Below are 22,266 nucleotides of genomic sequence, written 5' to 3' on the forward strand. Positions count from 1 at the left end.
AAGTTCCCAAAAAGCTTTTAAGCCCCTTCTCTGTTGGCAAAAATTTTATTTCATTAACCCTGAAATATAACCCATTTTGATTGATGGAAAATTCTCAAACTATAGCAGAGAAGCACAGAATTTCATATGTAACTTTTCGTCTTCTATACAACTGCTATTCTTAGGCACATTACTCAGTATTTTCCATAGTAAAACATAGCAGATTTCTCTTTGTATTTCTAAATTAATAGGATCCCTTGGTCAACTATTCTGAATGCACATCTTTTTAGAGGAATCTTATATATATTATACTTTCAGAAGACAGTGTATCAATATTTAGTTTTTAATACTAAGGAGTAAATGAATTATTTTTCCTAATTACATTTTGAATATATGATAATTGCTAGATTAGGGATTAATTTTCCTACCATTATTAAACTGAATCAATAACATATTCTTATGGCAGTCCACAAAAGACCCTGGAAAGATTTTTATTTTTTTTTCAAACTATCCTTAGATATATTTGTTAACTATTACATAAACATTCATGGCCTGTATCAGTAAACCTGTATTTTCACGCGCAGTATCAAGAAGCCATGTGAAATGTATATTGCAGCTCAAGTATTTTCTCCATAGTCAACAATGTCATAGCAACACCATAGCAACCTGTAAACAGTTAGTGAAACACATCAGATGTTTAAGAGTTTGTAACTGCACACGAGTGATGTTGGATTTATTTGAGAGGTGTCAACTATAGAAATAAAATATACAATCATAGAAGTAGGACAGATCTGCACTTGTGACTCATATTCCCATCTGTAAGTCCAATAATATTTTGGTGCCTTTTAACATTTTAACATTCAGCTGTCGATTCAGTATTTATTGTATTTCTAAGATTAGGAATTAATGTGTTTAGTAGCTGCTACTGAGAATATAAGAGGCCACCAAAATAGTAACAAAAATTTAGAGAAAATATTTACTGAAAAAAAATTAATTTTCATTCTTTCTCTACAGAATGGGCAAATATGCTTCATTAGCGTAAGGAAATTCAAATAAGTAAAATTGAAATAGCACACAAACTTTAGAAAATGTATTTAGATGTAAATAATAAACAGTAAGAAGTTTAGCTAAACTACTTGTAAACACAATACAGATTTATGCCAGTAATTCTTTTCTAGTGATTCATTATAAGAAATATGAATAGTAAAAAAAAAAAAAAATTCAGAAAAATTCAATATGTAGCTAATTATGTGCTGGAAAGAAAATATATATTTATTGACATAACTGTCGTAAAATCTCTTCATCCTAAACCAGTTTTTAAATTGCAATATGAAGCTAATCACAGCCTTCAATATAGTGAGTGTTCAAGTAAAGGAAAGCAATCACTTGCAGCTAGTCTGTTATGGAAGAAAAAGAATACCTTAGTAAAGATATTGTATGAAAAATATTAAAAAGTGTGTTTACTTTATAACAATTAATTTTTATTTAGAATAGAAAACTTGTATTTGTATTCAGGAAAGTACTTGGAAGTATTCTGGTAAACAGCCTTTGTTCTGTCATTCTTTCCATAATTACTTCAAACTCGCTTGGGTAGAGATCTGAACAGGCAGTCTACAGGTTCAAACTCATTAAAAGTGTAAATGTATTTGCAGCTAAAATAATGAAAAATTCTCTTCCATTCAACTGAACCCAATTTTAACAAATGTCAGATCGTGATGAATAAAAAACCCTAAATGGATTACTTCTGAAACATTGAAGGAATCTATTTCCTGGGCATCTGTTTTCAAAAATCACACAAGAAATTTTTAGCAAAGGTGAAAAAAATAAAAATACCAACCAGCACTACAGTTACAAGTCTATCAAGAGTCTCATTTATGAGCTTCCCCTTATGAAGCACCTATGTGAGATGTTGCTTCTCCTCCTATGTATGTTCCCTTGGCTATCCCTGCCTGGCCCATGGGTTCCTGAAAGAGCAGCACCAAGCTGCAGCCACAGCCCTGGGGCTTGCTGCACACAGTGGCCCTAATGGCAAGTCACCACATCCCTAAATCATCCAAAACTCAGATGTCCCAGAGGCATGTCTCAGAGCAGACACAGCATGGTACGGCCTGATGCGACTGAGGGGATGAAAAGGCAGAGTGAACTTCTGTCGGTTCAGTTTAGAAGATTCAGTATTCAAAATGCTGGAGTATGAAGAAGGAGAAGCTTTGTATTTCCCCTCTTTTGCCTGGGCTTAGTAGCATCTATTCAAAGGGCCTTTGTGACTTCCCATGGTCTCCAAAGTCTCTCTTTCAGAGTAACACTACTAGAGTACAAATTCCAACTTTTCCAAAACACGTCTTTTGTAGCAAAATGTTAACAAAAACTCAATTAAATTCCCAATTTGCTAACTACCAGTGTATCAGACTTTCAATCAAGTCCCACTTTATTCAACTGCCTGGTCTATTTCAAAGTTTTCAGTAAGATAAAATGACTAGATGTGTTAAAATTACATTCTCATCTAATTTTTAGCTGGATGGATTAGACTGCAAGATACAGAAACTTTAAACACTGAATTCAAACTTCTACAGCTTTGAAACTCTTAGATAAAGGCAAGTGGGAGATAACATCCTAAGCAAACATAACTTAAGCATAACCTCTTGATCTTCAGTACCAAAGAAAGGAGAGTCAAAGTCAATCTTAAGTCTGTGCTTTGCTTGGGATCAGCATTTGACCTTTTAAAACTGAAAACCAGCTTCTTTTTACTGAAGAGCAGTACAGGTTCCTCAAATTGTTTTGAGATTTAGTTTGTTTTCTTGTCTGTTTTTAATTAAGTTGACCTTTTGTGGTCCAAATAATTCTTATTCATTAAAACTGCCAGTCTGTCACTGAGATTAATATTAGCATCTAGTGAACCTACGATCAGTTTCAGTTATTTATGGAATATAATGGTTTTGATCTGGTTTACAGTTCTTATTATTCAGGTAGTTTAATATTTATTCCAAATTATTTATGAAAACTGGATTAACATGTTGAAACTCTTTGAATTACATCCTGTTTAAATCTCCCCTTTTCAAGTCAACTAACCATGGGGTTCATGGTGGTGACAGGAAATATTTTGAATTTACAAGGTCTTTATCAATGCACTGATGGTATTGTATTTTCCTACAAATAAATAATAGACCATTTAACTGTGCAACCTCAGGAAAACTGACAAAGCAATTTTGTAGAATTTCTCCTCCCCTCCCCAAAATATAATCAGTGCACCAGAACATGAAAAATACCCTCGTGTTTCAGAAAAGCCCAACAGAGAGCCACCAGCATTGGTAACAAGAGATGGTGGTTAAGGGGAACACAGAAGACCAGCCACTTTCTTTACTCCATTCACCACATATTCTCTAAGGATCCACAGTCATTAGGTTAAGAATTCTGTAAGGCTGAGTCATGATAATTTCCTCCATAACCTTCTGTGGCCAGCACATCTCAGACATTCAGAAACCATAATGTAAATCTTAAATCCATTTTACCACCTCTTACATTTCCAGCAAGTAATCTTTACTTCTAGTACTGAGGAATTAGGTCAATAACATTTTATTCCGCATTTAATTTACCCATCAGTTCACCTTTGTAAACCTCAGTCATATGCCTTCTGAGATTTCTCTCCAGATTGAAGATCTCCACCTTCTTAGTCGCTCCTCACAGCACAGCCACTCCAAACCTTGGCTCATTTTATCTGCCTGCCTCTGTGAATACTTTCTGTGTACCCTTTATATCCTTTGACATGTGCAAAGATCTACACATAGTAACCAACATGAGTACACCATGATGTTTGATATCAGCAAAACAGCATTTTTTTTGTTTGTAATACCCTTACTGATGCAGCCTAAATTGTTATGGCTTTTTTTTTTTTTGCTGCCACTCCATCTTGTGCCAGCAAACACTGTCAGTAATAAGGTCAGGATCACTTTCTAGAGTTGTAACAAACTCAGCATCATTTAAGTATGGGATAGTCTGTTTGTCTGAAATATTCCTTGCCTCACATTTGTCTCTGATGAAGATCATCTGCCACTTGTTGCCCATCTGCTCAGTTTTGGAGTTCCCACTATCAAATCAACCTTTGACTACCTGAGGCATAATGTCATCGGCATTCTTGGAAATGTCACCATACACCTCCTGTCTCCAACTAAATTCTCACATTCATGCACCTTCTAAAAATACCTGTACTGCTTTCTGTTACTCCTGTAGTTGCTCCCCTCCTCCCCTCAGCCCCTACTGATCTTTGAATTCAGCTTGAAAAATATGTCTAGAAGGGACTGTCAATGCCCCACATAAAATTTCAAGTCCTCATATAAAACTGTGCAGGATTATCAAAATCAATTTCTTTCATCTGGGTAAGCAAATAGCAAAACCAGAGTTTACAGTATATAAATTTTCCTTGCTAAATAATGCATAGCAACATTACACTTGAATCTGAAATCACTAACAGATTTCATTTCTGGAGTCCATTCAATTGCTAATTTCTTGACACTTTATCTTGAGATCTGCTGAGCAAATAATTTAATAGAAAACAAAATTTCAGTCGATTACTACTCCTCTGAGCTACTGAGAATCAACTTTAAAGCAGAGCATAATGTATTAACTACAAAGAATAAAACTTGAAACCTATTAAAAATTTAGAGTCAGTTTTCTTTTCTGATTTGCAGAAGGTTCTAAATGCTAATATCTATTTTATTTTTCTTTGAAATTATTATATGAAAATGCATTATATCCAGTCTGCTCTCCCTTCAGCACCACCTTCTTCCAATATGGTTTTAAACTATGCTTCCACTTTCTCATTCTCAAAATTGACTTTAAAAAAATATTAGAATCCCCTTCATAAAAATAAAATTCTTTTAACTATGAAAATTTAATTTTTAGGAAACATAGACAAATATAAAAGGACTATTAAAACTTCTGTGAGCCAGGATATAAGCATTCTGACTTTGCAGGTGCCTTTTTATATAAGTCTATTAAAGCTATTCTGAAAAAGAGAACTCATAATATGTCAATTGACCCATATTTCTTGTAATTTATATTCTACTGAGATACTTAAATAAATTTGACATAGTACCAACACACGCATTGGGCAATGCCATGACTATATTAGCTCTTCTGGACTGCAAGTAGAACCCACTTCAACTTTTGTTTACCTCATGCTTTGATCTTAAGGATAAATTAAAGCATTTTGGATGACATGGGTTTCAAGTCTTAAAAAGAGAGAACCTGACTGTACCCAAAACCAAATTAGGACAAATAATGAAAAACTTATAGATGTCATAAGAGTTATGAAAATCCCATGACACCATGGCTATATAAAGACTGTGCAGCTGATAAGCCTATGGTCTTTTCATGCCCAGGTTCATCAATAATTGAGACCTACTTAGAACACACCACTTTTTCCTGGCAATTAGGTTTCTTTCCTTTGAAAATCCACTCTAGAGTAGTAAAAAGATGAAGAAAACAAAATGCCACATATGTGGTGGCAGAAGCTAGGGTAGGATATGTTTCCAAGACCTGGGAGCAAAAAGCATTTCCTGGCTCTGACACAGCCCAGAAGACTGGGTGATGAATAGAAGTATCCTGATGCACATTAGTCTCACTAGAGTGAGTACACCAGGAACATTTACATCAGTTTAACACAACACAATCTCTATTCCTCCTGGTGCAATGCGTTTCTTCACGCAAAGTTCACTAACTGAGGTCTCTGCAATCATTTTCCTCAAAATTACACAAGCTGCTGTTCCAGAGGAAAACAAACCAATCAGTCAACATACCAAACAGACCAAAAGGAGGAATGCATATGCAAGTGTTTACTTAAGAACCTTCACCTGGGGAACATAACTGGATTATTCCCACTTAACAAATCCTAGTCTCCCTTAAAATGTGGGGTGTGCCAAGAAACTCCATGTAATATTACTAACACTGCATTGAGCCAAAAGAGCATTCAGTTAGACATTTCTACTGATAAATGAAGGAATGAACAACAACAATCTTAATCAGAACAGAAACATATTTCATATTCTCAGGCAAAGCTCAACCACCAATCTCTTTCTTCTGTGTTGCCGGAGCAGATTACAGGGTTGTTAAAATGATGTGTTATTGTTTTGTAAGTGTTAGCACTTATATAACAAGTTAATGCTTGGAAACACAGATGGGTTTCCAATGTACAAAAGAACAGCTTTTAATGTGACAAATAAAGGCCAAGGATTCCCTTGTGTAACAAGCAACAGTACCATCAACACCTGGAAATACAGCAGAAAGAATTATTTAAAGCATCCCTGAAGCTTCTGACAGCTGTAGATTACTTGTTGCATCTTGTTCTTTTAACACAGAATCACTTAGGTTGGAAAAGACCTTTGGGATCATTGAGTCCTACCGTTAACCCAGCACTCCCATCACTAAACCATGTCCCTAAGTGACACATCTACATGTCTTTTAAATACCACTGGGAAACCTTATAGCACCTTCCAGTACCTAAAGGGGGACTACAGGAAGGCTGGAAAGAGGCTTTTCCCAAGGGAATGTAGTGATAGGACATGGGGGAATTGCCTTAAGATAAAAGAGGGTTTTGAGTCGACATTATCAAGAAATTATTTGCTTCTGAATTGTGAGGCACCGATGCAGGTTGTCCAGACAGACTGCGGAGTTCACATCCCTGGAAGTGTTCAAATCCAGGCTGGATGGAACACTGAGAAATCTGATCTAGTAAAAGGCTCACTGTCTATGGCAGGAGGGTTGGAGCTCGATGAACTTTAAGACTCCTACCAACCTTAACCATTCTATGATTCCATGGAGACTCAACCACTTCCATGGGCAGCCTGTTCCAATGACTGATAACAAGTGAAACTTTAATCATAATTAGAGTCAGTAATAACCTTTCAGGACACTCCCTTATGACTCTAGTAAACATTTTCACAGCTTTTTCTCCCCCATGGCTCTGAACAAAAAATGGTATGTAACATATCAGAAGTAAAAAAACTTGTTGCACCACTACCAGTTCTTCTAGGACATCTCCAGCACTCATTAATGTACCTCTATAAAGAATTTTCTGGGGTTTAAAAAAACATGCATGAAGAAAACTCTACCTGTATTTTCTACTGTATTTTAAAGCAGAATGGCATATCCAGTTAGGCCTAGCATCTAGGTCAAAAACATATTCTTTAATAAAACCTAGTTGAACAGAGGAAATCCTCTTTTTAAAGGTATAAAACCATTTTTATATTATCTCTAACTCAAACACTCTAGCTTTCTGTGACTGCATCAGAAATTGATCTAAAAGTGATCATAAATAACACCAAATTGATAAATCCATTCTTTTTATCCAGCATATGAAATGTAGATGTCAATGGCATTAATTTTGATAGATCAACTAGATTAGGATTACCTGTATAAATCAACCAAGGTATTATTAGTACTACAGAGATGTGCTTTAATAAGATACAAACAAGCAAAAAGACTATAAACCAATTGTAACTTCTGTAAATGGATTGTTCTAGCTCAAAATTGAGCAATTATGTATGCTTGTTTGTTTTTTTTAAACATTAGGAGTTAAAATATAAAAATAGGGAGTATGGAAGGGAGTGGTGGTCACTGACAGGAGTAGAAAAGAAACAAATTATAATGTATGAACAAGTTATAGGATGTAAAATTTAATTACTGATAATTCCTTATATATTTGAGAACTCTAGAAGCTGAGAGTTCCTTTGAAAGTTCAAACCAGAATCAAATCTAAAATAACAAAAAATAATTTCACAATATTTTTACCCTCTTTTAACCTACCTCTTTTTTTTCTCCACCAACTGTCTGCAGATCTCCTTCCACCGGGTATTCAAACTTTCCAGTTGTTCCCTCAGCACCTTGGCATCTGCTGTTGATGACTGCTCAATAATCTCTTCACTAGTTGCATTCAATGTTTTGACAACAGTTTGCTGCTGCCCAATGCCATCCTGAAGCTCCTGCAAAATACCCAACATATTCACGTCTTCATAAGGAAGTTAAGCATGAAAAAAATGCTTCATCACATACTGGCCAGATGGAAAGAGGTGAAAGTTTTCACTCTTTGAATTCCAAATGAAAAATCCAAGGATGAGTAGACATAAAGACATCTCATCATTTTGTAACCAATACCTTTCAGTACATCTCTGCAGGCTTTTATCCCCTCCTATATTGCTGTCTGCTAGAGATCATTAGAGTAATATTCTGCACATCAATTAATAAGTAAAACTTGTGAACAAATGTACTTCTACACACCCAAATGTATATATCACACATATTTAATAGCCTACAAAGCACTGGAAGATTTAAACTCCACAATGTGTGAAGATCCTATTAGCTATCAACTCAAATAAGCAGTGTCAGGGAAACAGAGACTGAAAAACTTCTGATTCCATTAAGGAACATATTTTTCTCCAGTTGTGAGAAGCCTAATAACCCATTCTCTCTTGTGGTTTTTGGTTTTGTTTGTTTGTTTGTTTCGGGCTTGTTTTTGGTTTTGCTTTGGGTTTTTTTGGGGGGGTTGGTTTTGTTTTTGCTGCTGTTGTTTGTTAGGTTTGGTTTGGAGTTTGGTGTTTGTTAATTGGGTTTTTTTTTTTGTTTTTTTTTTTAAACACGACTCGGGGGGACTACACTCCTAAGAAAAAGTATTGCAATGTTTCTACTTACACACACAATTAAAAACGACCAAAATATAACTGATATGGATCATTATCAACTTTTACTAAATGCACTGGGATACATTTTTCCTGCATCTTTTATGATAAAAGAAAATAATTTTTCCTGATGTATTCCTGTAGCTACCTTACTTCATGTTTAAAAACAACACAGTTCTGAATCTGTAGCTTAGATTTTAACAATGTATGCCGCTTGAAGCAAGTTCATATTTATAAATAATCAATATTTACATATTTTTAGTCATCAGTAGATCATGAGTATTTTTCCCTTGAATTCCTCAGAAAACAAGAAGAAAAGTGTAAAATAATTTTCAACAGTTTACTGCTAAAATGAGCAGGAACTGAAATTACGTCACCAGTCTACACTGTGATATTAATACTTATGACAGATTTTCACAATCTCAGGAAGCGTGTCTAGATCCTATCTACATACAAGGGCTTTCCAGTAAAATGCTGAATCTACCTTTTCTGGGGGAAACCAAATACTTCAGTATATCAATCTGGAACAAAATTAGATGTTTGCTTTCTCTCTCTAAATGCATAATACAAACTGCAGAGCAGGCCAGAAAACCTGCATACTAATGTTAAATAAAATTTGTCCATGAAACAGTTAAAATTGGCAGGATACAACTTTCCAGGAATGTAAAAGATGACCGTAACTATTCCTCATGCTTTTTTAAATACATACGTTTGGTCATGAAGTTATGATTGAAGTTCACAAACTGAACCTCTCTGGGAGTTTACTTGTTCTAATGTGATCAAAACTCAGTTGCCAGCTACTCATTCATTAAACTGCACAGAGTTACTTGAATGCCCTGTTTCAGCTTTTCCGCAAATTTTACAGGGACACCTTGAACACCAACACCAGCAGAGCCTGGGCCCCAAAGGTCAGTGTCGGCAGGTTGCTGTGGTGTTTACCCACAGTCCTGGACAGGAGTCAGAGCTGAAGCAGAGGTTTAGCTTATTCTTACTACGCTTTTGTTTGGTTTTCTTACAGTTTCTTTTTAGGTTGTTAAAGTGCACACACACACACACAAACACACACAAACACACACACACCACCTCCAAATTATCCCTTTCTTAGATCCCTGTCAGTAAAAACTGAGTTCTGCTGATGTGTTGGGGTTTTTTATCCAAACTATTTTCAAGACCCACAGTTTCAGAATAAGTAGCTGTAATGAGCATAACATGGCAGTAACCTGCATCCCATTTTATTACGTTTGGATAGGATGAGAAACATTTTTCTGCAGGATCCTTGCAAGCTACGTAACACTCCAGTCACGTCACCTCAACCACCCTGCTGCCCCACAGTGTCCCAGCACAATTGCTTTGCCTATGGAATACATAAGGTTTTTAAGATACCTTTGTATCTTAAACTTTGTATCAGAAACTGCAAGATTTTCTAAGACCCAGAAAAGACACATAAAAGCCTCTTACTTTGACGTATTAGATTTTTTTTATTTCTAGGATGCACATTAATACGAAAACACCTGCTCCAACTTTTGATTGTTATTTTCAGGTATATGATTTCACTATTAGGAATAAACAGAAGCAATGGCTAGGTCTTTTGTCTAAATGCAAATATTGCCTACTCTTGCAAGTCTGAATTGGTCTTTCCACTACACACTTCTCTTTTGGTAATGTCCATCTTAAAATGAGTACCGAGTGTTTGCACATTTTCACTGTATTTCACATTGTTTTTAGCACTAGAGCCTTGGCATTGTGCAGTAGGGATCATTACATGGGTAAATCAAAACAATGTATAGTTTGAGAAAAAATATATTAGAATAAGTGGCTTGTTTCCAGCTAGGCACTTGAGACCTTTGTGCTACTGCATGCACATGTATGAAGATCAGATCCATAGTACCTACCGAAAAATAACTCAGAACAAAGCTTCTACTTCTATGCAGAGGCCCATTCATTTGGAGTAGGAGATCAAGGCTAACGCTGTCTGCATCATTAATTGTTGTCTTCCCTGATGGGGGAGACGTTCAGATTTTTGCCAGGAGAAAAAAGGAGGCAAATGGGACTTCATGCTTCTCAGTCTCCAGACAGGTGTTTATTAATTCTTATCTAAGGAGTACAAGCCACTGGCATGGCTTAGACATAGCACAGAGCAGAGAATGCAGCAAGAAGACAACTTATCAAGATCTCCCAGCCTTTTTAAAGGTGAATTATCCAATGAAAGCTTAAAACACAAGATATTTCCACTTTTTTACCCATGTCCAACAAGTTCCTAAATCATGTAGACAGGAACTGTGGAATTCTTTATCCAATCATCCCAAACCACTGTTGCTGCAAAATATGGAGTTAGTGAAGAAGGAGAAAGAAGCTTTTAACTACAACTTATCTTCCATTTTGAGGTTTTTCTACTTCTATCTATTTACTATGCAAATAGACCTAAAAACTCTAAATTTTTCACCCTGTGATAATCTCACATAGTATTCTATCACCTAATTCACACCATTGTAGATTCAAATTCTTCCTAGAGGCTAGGCAAATTTTCCTATGGACAAAGGTCAAAAACAGTACTGTCCAGAGGGGTAAAACCTCTCAAAACAGGCCGAGAAATATTCTCTGCATTCTAGGTTCCCACAAAGGCAAGGGGAACAAAGAAGGGAAATTCTAGTTCTAGAACTCTGAAGCTTTTAGAAGCAAATTTTGTAGAAATTACTTGTTATCTATGTTTCCATTTTTCTAAATGACAGAAACAACAATCAGTCAGTATAGTACTATAAAGTGAAATGCTAAGTGAAAGCCCATTTAAATACTCTGACCCTTTTTCCTGTGCTCACAGCATCATAAATTAGGTTTTCTCCCTCCCCCAGCATACACAAACACAAAACAGCAACTGGTCCGTGATTTCCACACTTACTTCAATTGACACAAAGTTAAACAAAAGAATTTTCTCATTTATCCTCTGACGTATTATGTAATAGGCCTTAAAAAGTAAAAAAGAAAATAGCTGGCTCAGTGGCAGGGGTGGTCTTGGAACTTAAGATCCTTAATGCTGGAATGGGAGCCCTGCACAGGATGCGTAGGAAGCTGAAGTGTGAACTTCCCACCATAACATGAGAGAAGCCTTCTGGCCATCAGCATCTTAGATCACCATAAAGTACTCAATCTGAGATGCTTTTTTTCCAAGTACTCTATGCATTTGACACTTTTCACATGTGCTGATGAAGAAACACATGTGCTGATGAAGTTTTCCTGGATTCCACAGCCCACGAAAAAGATTTTTGTTGGTAATGGGTACTGCACAAAGCACTGCCTCCCATGAAGACATTTAGATTTTTTAAAAAGAATTTTTGTATGAAGAGAACAAAAGTTTTTTAACTGCTTTTCTCAAAGCCACATTTTCCTACACCCATCCCAGAGCTATTAACCACAAAGATGTTTTTCACAACTTATATTATTATCTAAAATTTGCCAGCCGCTATAGTTTCCTGCTAACATCCCCTTCCAGCCTTGCCACACATTGCACGATGGCGAACTGCTGGGAGCCTGCACAACCTTGCCTCCCATGGCCTTACGGTTTATGGTTCTCCAGGAGGAATACTGACTGTGAATGTTTCCGGCACCTTCACTTGCACTTTCAGCTCTTCATACAGAAATGCAAAGCAAAAGGGCACATTGCCCTTTGGATTCCCAGCTTACTCAAAAGGCCATTGGAGATACTTACACTTGCAATTACATAGTTTCACTTTATGAACAGAGTGAGCCAACAAATTTAATTAAAAATTATATTTTTATGTGATATTAAGAATGAAAAGACTCAGAAAAGACCTCACTATATAGATACAAGAAAGAAACTTTTCACAATGAGGGTTGTGAAATACTGGAACAGCTTGTCCAGAGAGGTGATAGATGTCCCATCTCTAGAAATATTCAAGGTCAGGCTGGGCAGGACTCTGAGTAACCTGCTCTAGTGGAAGATGTCCCTGCTCATTGAAGGGTCGTTGGACTAGATAACCCTTAAAGGCCCCTTCCAACCCAAACTGTTCTACATTCTATATTCATAGACCCTGAGCTAATCACAACTTTGAGTAAGATACTTTTATGCAATATTTGTTTTAAACGTGTTGCATTTTAAGCTACTGAGAGAAGCAGAAGATATTAGAAATACCCATCACTTTAATTTTTCTTTCTTTTAATACCCAAGTATAAGCAGGAAATGGCCAACCATTAAATTAAGGTTTAAATAATCTCTCAGACTAAAAATTGCAGAAACTTTATATTGAAGGACCTCTACCTCTCATACAGAGGGTTTTACACTTTGATAATGATTTCAGCTCATTTAGGATAGTAACATATAACTGCCAAAACATTTATATGATGCATCTTTGAATAGATTACTTTCTTTTTATTTTCCAACATTTAAATAAAATGAAAAATTATACACACTCCTTCACACTGTTTCCAAGTGGAACAGAAAAAAAAAGAAATATGGGATAAGCACAGGGGAAAATATTCACCAGTCAAAAGAGCTGTCTCTGCAATAGCAGGGGACTTCCCATGATCAGCTTGAAAACTCTGGCCTCGTTCACTACTGGTATTAATTTTAGTTCTCGTTTGTACTTTCTAGAAGAAACTGCTTAATGACAACACAAGAGCTGCTGCTTTATGATATATTTTGAATCAAGCATAAGAAAAAAAGGAAATGAGGGAAAAAAAAAAAAGGAAAAAGTGGAAAGATAAGTTCTCATAGGAGTTAACTTGACACTTCCAGCTTCACTTCTGACCTCCCCAAGTGTATGTAAAACACTATTCAATTTGTACCTCCAAACACTCAAGGGTTTTTGCATCAATATTAGCATATCTGTGACTTATAAAGCTGTTCTTAAGATAATTATTGAACAAATCAAAACTGCTTGTGGCTAAGTTGATAAAGTTGTTCGTAACACCATTATCTTTTAGAAAATAATTTCCAACTATATTGTATGCTGCTTTCCTAAGAAAATTAAAGATCTGAGAGACCCTAAATCTACAGGCATTCCTAGTATCACCTTGGCAAGAGCTTTCAGTTTATAGCCTAAATGTGAGGTAGGAATCCCCTGAAAAGGAGAGAGAACAAGAATATAATGAATCATGGAATGGGTTGGACTGGAAGTGACTTTAAAGATCTACTAGTTCCAGTCCCTTGCCATGGGTAACAACACCCTGCCCTAGACCAGGCTGCTCAAGTCTGGCCCAGCTGGTCTTGAAAACGTCCAGAGATGGGGCATCCAAAGCATCACCACCCTCACAGTGTAAAATTTCTTTCTAATATCCAATCTCAAACTACTCTCAGTTTGAAGCCATTCCCCCTTGTCCTGTCACTACATACTGTTGTAAAAAATCCCTTTCCAGCTCTCTTGTAAATTCCTTTCAGGCACTGAAAGGCCACAATAAGGTCACTCCGGAGCCTTCTCTTCTCCAAGCTGAACAATCCCAATTCCCTCAGCCTTTCTGAGGGAATACCTAACAGTAAAATACATGTCTTCCCTCTCATCTTTTACTAATTTCCTTCCCATGCTGTTTTTTGTTTTATTATTTTTGTTTGAATTTTTCAAGGATTCTATCATGTGTTGTCATTTTATTTCTTGCTCTATTATTTTCTTTTTAACCCTCTCCTAATCAGTCCTGAGGCTTACCTTCCCCTAACTACAACCAAAGATTAACTAAAAAATGCTATACAAAGGATCTTAGAGCTAATCCTGTTTACAAGCTTGCTGCAAATCACTGCAAAGAGAAGTATTTTGTGTTTTGGGAGTTGCCATCCTTATGCTTTTGGACTTCTACCCATTTAAGCTTTTTTCCAATGTTATACCACTCTTTTTCTTTTAATATTCTTTTCACAATACATTTATTTTTAAGAAAATGCATCATTCAAGGAGCCAAAGGAACTTTCTCCTGGATATGGACAACCAGTGTATGCTTTGAAGTCAGGTTGTTAACAGGACCCACAGTGATGCTCAGGTTAATGACATCTAAGAGTTACACTGCAGAAATTTCTACACAACTGTGCACAAGGACTTTACAGACACTTTCATGTATCAAAGTCCAGTACAGAAAATTTTTTGATACCTAAAGATGCCTTTACTTCATGTGGGCCATGCTGATGCTTTGTGAATCATCTTGAACACGTGCATTTCAAAAGCAGCAGTGTATCCCTGTTGGTTCAGAGTATTTTACCTAAATAATAAAATGAATGTGAACAATATGTTCACCAAAATGGTTTCTTACTGATATTTGATTCTCTTTTTAAAGTCCTTCTTTTTGGTTTAGACTGCTGCCAGTAACCTTAACTTGCCAAAAACAAACAAACTTGACAAAACCCCCCTATTTGGTTAAATCCCATCCTATAACAGTTTTACCTACTGCATAAAAAATATGTTAATATTAAAAATTATGGAGTTTTAGGTTTTTAGGACTTTTTAACTGAAGCATCAGTATTTTTTTGGTCTTTTTTAATGGATGCTTGTTAACTGTTCAAGATCTATATTGTGATAGTAATCCTACATTTTTACTTAACTATCACAGATATTATGAAAAATTAATACAGTTTATGCTGGTTTTTTCCCCAAGAAACCAGGATTAAACTTTTTGTATACAAAGAGAAGTAACTTGTAAAATTGATTAAAGAATTCACCCAGCAATTTCAAATACATTACATCATCACATTTCTAATTGTCACCTTTTATCCTGATGCCTTTCACAGTGCTCATGACAATTGACTGAGCAGTATGAAAAAAAGATAAATTCTTTGTTCAGATATATTCCTAATATAAATTAAAACAGAAAAAAAAAAGAAAAATAATTGAGGGGATGAGGATTTTAAGTAAATCTTTTAAAGTTTGATTTCTTTTCCCATATTATGTAAATTAAAGATTCATAGGAAGCCTTACCCACTTACCTAAGAGGGTACCCGAATGGCATAATTTTGCTTTATTTGTTATTTCTCAGTTAACTTGACCGTATATCACACAAATCTTTCTGCAACCTCATTTCCACTTGTCATTGACAGAAATAGCATTTTACTGATAAGCTTAATCAGAAACTATTCTATGAGCAATCTTGGGAATACCTTCCTCTTTCCATTGTGGTAGACAAACGTACTTAACAATAATTTATTGTTATGGAAAAGCCCTGCAGCAACATGAAGAAATACCACAAACAAGCTAATTTCTGTCAGAAAAATTAACAGTCACAAAATGATTTAAGAGAAAAATAATGTATTGCCTCTCCTTCATTCAGTGCAAGTACAGCTCCAAAAAGCACATAAAGGTACTATGCACCACTTCAAGAAAACTGTAGTCCTAAACTCAACATTAATTGTTCTAATCTTCAGTCATTTACATAAATCTCTCTTCTGCCTTAAATCACATAAAACCATAAGGTTGACATAAGAGTGCCTACTCAGATGCAACAATATAAATCAGAGAACTGTGAAAACATCTGGTGGAAAACTATCCCTAAAACAATTTGCTAGCATTTGGTTACCAGAATGAATTTACCCATTACAAGTATGTACCTCTCTACAAGATTCTATTAGAAATAAGGAAGAAATTAATTTTCTAGGCAGTTAAACCCCAGTGATTTAATCTGGAGACACATTACTGGAATTTTGTTAGGATTAAAACAATCAACAAAGAGTATATGTTGTTTCCTAGCTGTTTTGTGACAAACAGCTATGAGATCTTTGTTTCTTGGTGTGCTTTATGTTGCTTATTGTGCTATTATTATTGAGTTATAGAAATTCAGGATAGCTGATGCAGATGGAAGAGGTGAAAAAACAGTGAAAAAAAGTCAATGTTTGCTAAGGAGTTGACAATAATTTAAAGCAGTGTTTTCTTCTTAGCATAAATTGAAATAATTATAATGGCTTGAATATTACTATCAACTCTGTTCAAGAGCAGCATTTGAAAGAGGTGACAGTAGGCTCTGGGCAGATTCTCCCTATGAAGCAGACCTGGGTTTATGTTGTCAGTGTTACTTGTTTTGTATATCAGCCGTACATGAGAAACCAGAGGAAAATTGCTGCAGACCTGTTTTCTGTATAAACAATAAATATTGTAAAATAAAAAGGAGATTTCATTCTCACTTTGAATAAAATTATAAATAGAATTATTTGTGGTTTAAGCAATAGTTTATATAAAAAGTTTACAAAGAATATAAAAATTTTGCTTTGTGGTGGCCTGTTAACCCCGTGATTCTGTATGTTCCTCTTGTTCCCTCCCCAGCCTTGGCCACTCCCTCGGTTTCCCCCTATTTGCTTCTGTACCCCAACCCCGCCCAGGGATCGCCCCTGGGCCCCTGACAAAACCGTCCCACCCAGACCGTGCTGTCTCTCTACCTCTGAGCATCGCTGGGACAAGATGTGAATAAAGCCATCCCAAACCCTCATGAGAGACTCTTCTCTGCCTTCTTTACCATCCACTGCATTGTAACACTGCTGGCTGCCGGAGCCAGATCACGGGGCTGTCCGAAATGGACTCTGGGATGTGACCAATTGCACGGCCCTAGGAAACCCTCACTGAGCTTTCTGGCCTCAGCATCCTGCTAGGCAGAGTCCAGTGGTTACAACATTGCTTGATTTGGTATGCAAACTGCTTGGTTGGAGAGCCTTAAGAGACTACTTTTCCATCCTGCTCTCTGTATTACTTCTTTTTTTTCTATATTTTGGTGCTGTTTAGTTAGGAAGACATGAGGGCCAGTGTTTCCCCAGATGCATTTGGCACTATCCATGACTGATACTACAGACAAAGTTGGGTACAATGCTACTCCACAATTGTATATTTTAACAAAATAAATGGAGATATACAACTTCTTATACTCTGCTAAAAGCTTCTAAATCAGCAAGAGTTCCAGATTTATTTGAAAGTTTTAATCTCATCCAGACTTTATCCCTTGACTGTGCCTGTTGTCTCTAGAAAGTGACAAATTCATTCTTTAGAAGACAAGTCATAAAAGTGGCAATTTCATTATTTTACCTATACAAATTCTTCAGTCTATGCTGCTGCCCTTTAAAAAGCAATAATAGTCTAATATATTTTAGTGGCTTAGTAACTTCACCCCTCAAGTTGCTATAGAAATTCCCGATTCTTGCCACTGCTACCTGTGCTGCTATCAAATATAATTCCAAATTCATCTCCAGTTCATCTCCAAGGTGGACCCGCTGCTGGCCAAGGCTGAGCCATCCGTGGGAGAAACTCTGGGATAATATGGTTAACAAGGGAAATAAAATCCTGTGTAATTGAAGTGAGAGAGAGGAGTGGGATATGTGATAATACGTGAGAGCGACAGCCCTGTGGACAGCAAGGTCAGTGGAGAAGGAGGGGCGGGAGGTGCTCCAGGCACCGGAGCTGAGATTCCCCTGCAGCCCGTGGTGCAGATCATTGTGAGGCAGCTGTGCTCCTGCAGCCCATGGAGGATCCCACTCCAGATCAGGGGGATGCCTAAACGAGGGAAGTCTGTGCTGGTGCAGGCTCCTGGCAGGACCAGTGGCCCCATGGAGAGAGGAGCCCATGCTGGAGCAGGCTGGCTGGCAGCACCTGTGTCTCCATGTTGGAGCAATCTGTTCCCAAACTGCACACTGTGGGAATGACACCATCCTGGGGCAGGGAAGGAGTGTAAGGAGTCCTCCCTCTGAGGAGGAAGGAGCAGCAGAGACAACGCGTGATGCACTAATCAGAGCCCCAGTTAATTCCCCATCCACTTGTATCCCTGGAGGTGGGGATGTAGAGAACTCAGGAGTGAAGAAAAGCCTAGGAAGAAGGGAGGGGTGGCAGAAGGTGTTTTAAGATTTGGGTTTGCTTCTCATTGCCCTGCTCAGATTTAATTGGTGATAAATACAATTATTTCCACAAGTTGAGTCTGTTTTGCCCATGTTAGCAACTGGTGAGTGATCTCTCCCTGTACTTATCTTGACCCATGAGCCTTTCATTATATTTTCTTCCCTGGTCCACCTGAGGAGGGGAGTGACAGAGCAGCTTTGGTGGCCAGCTAGTATCCAGCCAGGGTCAACTCACTGCAAAAACACTCTCTGTGGCTTATAAGCATTGAAACAAATTATATATTATTGGTTCAGGTGAGAGCTGACCTTGGCAATTTAGTCATCTTAAAAAATATTTATATAAACAGGATTGTCTTCAAATGCTGACACTTCACAATCAAACTAAATCCTTGTGGTTTTATAAAGATAGTCACCAGATTAATAGTAATAATAATAATAATAATAATAATAATAATAATAGTAATATAAAAAGAAAATCACTTTCCTATTTTTCCCAGCGAGATGTAATTGTTAAAATGAACCATATACCTTTAAATTCACATTTCTTGTCCCTTTCTAATGTGACACAAAATTGTGATGAAAGTCATTTCAGTATTGAACTGTAAAGTGCATGACCAGAGGTCTATTTTGTGTTTCTAGCCCAAATTACACAGTTGCTTCTTATTAGTATATTAATTCAATTTAATTTTAGAACTGATTTAGAAATACTGCAGGGAGAAAGAAGAGACTTTTTTTTCTGCAAAAACTCTACTGCTACTGCATGCTAACTATTATGCTTCAGGTTAAGCGCATAAAATTCAACTCTGAGCCCAAAAACCTACACACTGATTTTGTAGCACACGCCACTGAATGCCACTGTAATATATTAATTTCCATACTGATGTAGCATCAAAATATAAAGACAATTCTCAGTCAAACAACTTTTTATTTTACTTCTGCACAGGATAGACTCTGGCCTAATTTGATACCATGTTTATTTTTAATTCCTGATACTTGCAACATTTTGATATCTTACTTGCTCTGCAAAGCAATAACTGAGAAAATAATGTCAACAATAAGAAAAAAGTGTCCTCCATGTTCAATTCTTTCCATCTATCAGAAATAAAACTACTCACATAATAGGTCCCAGTATATTAAAAATAACAACATGGCCTAGTTTCTTCAAACACAGCCGAGTCTTAAGTTTTCAAGGACATCAGTAATACTGATGGATTTATCTTAATATCACAACAACATTTTTAGCTAAATAAGTGATTTTAATCCAACTCAATGTGAATGCAGTTCTTAATTTTTTCTGCCACATTTAAACTAATTTATTTTGCTTGTTTTCAATTAAAAGCAAATAGTTACAACATCTTTATGATTTCACAGATTTTCCTGATTCTTACAGAACTATCCAGACCTCTGCATAACACAAGTTATTTCTTATATACCTTCTGTGCACCAAAAACTAGAAAACCCCAATTGCTTTCCTGTGGAATCTATACCTGGAAAGTGTCATCTCTATTCATTAACCCAGCAACACTGGAATAGACACATGTGCCTCAGCATCCTGTTTTTCTTTCAAACATTATATTTAACCTGTGCATATTACCTCTTTGTTTTGAAATTTATAGATTGTTATTTGTCAGTGCTTCCACATATGGGAAGAACCCAACCCATTACATGAAAGTGGCAGATTGGAAATATTGAACAAGCTATGCATGTTGACTCTCTAGTGTTGGTCATTTATAGCCTCCTTTAATATAAGCTACTGCAGATATCTCCCCCTTCAAGTATTTGAATAATATATAAATATATTTTTACATTTGTATATTTGTATAAAATATATTTGTATAACCCTCTCTGTCAGAATTTTCATCCATATCCTTTACAATTTATTTTAAAGCAAATAAACATTGTACATACATTTTTCAATCAGAAAATCCTTGTGTGTTTGTTCTACATCACTAATATTTAAAATATATATCTATGACACGTACAAGAAATGTTTCTGAATACTTTTTATTCTGTCAAAACTAAGTATTAGTCACATACCAGATAAAAATAGAAAAACCTACTACTAATATCATTCTGCCTGCTTGTAAGAAGATGATGGCAAAAAAATTTGGACTAGTAGTCAGTGTACACTGACTTGGCTGCAATTGTAGCAAGTTATAAAGGAATAAATGTATCCTAAGCAATATCCAGCCTACAAAAGTGGCTTCCCAGTTGTGAAAAATTACTGTGGTAGGCAAGAGGGTGAATCAGTTTAGGCTTGCAACTGCTTACATACAGGAGCTTCAAGTGCAAAGCAAGTAAAGTGGTATTAGGTACCATGGACAGCCCCAATTAACAATTTTCCTGTTATCCATCGTAGCATTATGGCCTTGCCTTACAACAACAGGAACAAACCATGGGTATTGGTCCAATGAGATAAGAGAGACACAACTAAAATATTGCCTGAGATTTCAGTTAGGTTAAAAGCAGAACAAAATAAACCAAGCCAGCAGAAACACTCAGTTTTCAAGAAGAAAAGGAAGGAATCTGATTATAGCAACAATGTTATTTCCCTGCCCAGTGCTGGAAGGATCATACAGCACAAGGTCAACTGTCCTGAACTTAAGACAGACCTCAGAACCCCCAGCAAATAATTTACCAGAGGATTTTGGCAGCCAGAATTAATTATCTACCTGCTGCTTCTCCTCCTCCTGTCTCCCTTAAAGAAGAATTTGTCTCAACCCTCTGAACGAGACCAGCCTGTGGGAGAATGTCAGTGGCAAGGGACAGACAAAAAACCAACTGTTTGTAAGCAGACATCACATCATCTTCTTCTTCTGTTTAGATCTTGCTGACCCTTCCCTTGCCCTTCATATCTCCATCATCTCTAGATTCCTAAGAGCTGCTGGTTTTGCTCTTTTAGTGCTGAGAAGAGGATTTCTGTCCCAACTGAATCATCTTAATTTAAGTAGACTGGCTTTACTCCCTAGGACAATCACTGGGGTGTTTCTTGATCCCTGCTACATTTTATCTTCTTCAGTATCTTAGCCTGTGAATCCATCTTGTTCCTTCTTCAGAGCATAATTACAGCATTGGGGTCTGATCTTTTATTAATTCAAATGCTTTTCTAAGCATGCCAGTGTTGCTACTCAAGGGATATCTAATTTACATATTCCCATAATTTCATTTCTGATTACTAAATTCGTCAGCTTGCTTCAAAGTAGTTCATAGTATAAACATAGTAAGACTTTCAGGAACTGGTGTTCATTGCATATTTTAATTTTAACATTTTTCTCAGAACAGCACCACAGTTTCAAAATGCAGATCAATATGTTTATTGGAAAGTTTTCTTTCAGTGAAAAACATGCATCTCTACATCCTGATCTTTAAGGAGAAGAGAAACAGGCTGTTTTAAAACATCAGGAGTTTGGCTCTTCTCACACCTTCAACCAGAGATTAAATTGAAATTGAAATAAATGAATCAAATCTGAGAGAACTATGTGTTGAGAACAGAGGCATTCCAGGCTAAGGATGGGGACCCAGGAAGCAATTAAGGATGGGGACCCAGGAAGCAAGTAATTCAGGAAATGGTACTTCTTTCTGAAGATGAGTTACTATTTCATAGACTTGGTATGAAGAGAAACAAAAAAACCCCCAAACCTTGGGGTTTTTTTTACTTTACTGAAATATTTAATAGGGGTTATGGGTGGTTTACTAGACCCATAGAAATTTAGGAAGCAGAAGTGTGAAGTTGTACATTTTTTTAACATGCTCAGCTTCCCTGAGTGATAGACAACGAGGGGACTTGGTGCTACTCTGAACTAGATTCCAGCAAAGTGGCTTTGG

The 22,266-nt window shown here is 36.5% G+C and overlaps 1 protein-coding gene across 12 annotated transcripts in view; it reads right to left on the reverse strand.

Annotated features, from left to right (window-relative positions):
* DMD (dystrophin) overlaps nt 1–22,266 on the reverse strand; it is a 1,090,817-nt gene that overhangs the window by 396,777 nt on the left and 671,774 nt on the right. For all 12 annotated transcript variants that reach the window (XM_048288642.1, XM_048288670.1, XM_048288700.1 and 9 more), the window contains one exon: nt 7,777–7,952. In XM_048288642.1, coding sequence (XP_048144599.1) covers nt 7,777–7,952 — 176 coding nt within the window. The remainder of the gene's footprint in view (nt 1–7,776; nt 7,953–22,266) is intronic.

This window comes from Corvus hawaiiensis, chromosome 2 (assembly GCF_020740725.1).
Source record: "Corvus hawaiiensis isolate bCorHaw1 chromosome 2, bCorHaw1.pri.cur, whole genome shotgun sequence".
NCBI classification, from domain to species: Eukaryota; Metazoa; Chordata; class Aves; order Passeriformes; family Corvidae; genus Corvus; species Corvus hawaiiensis.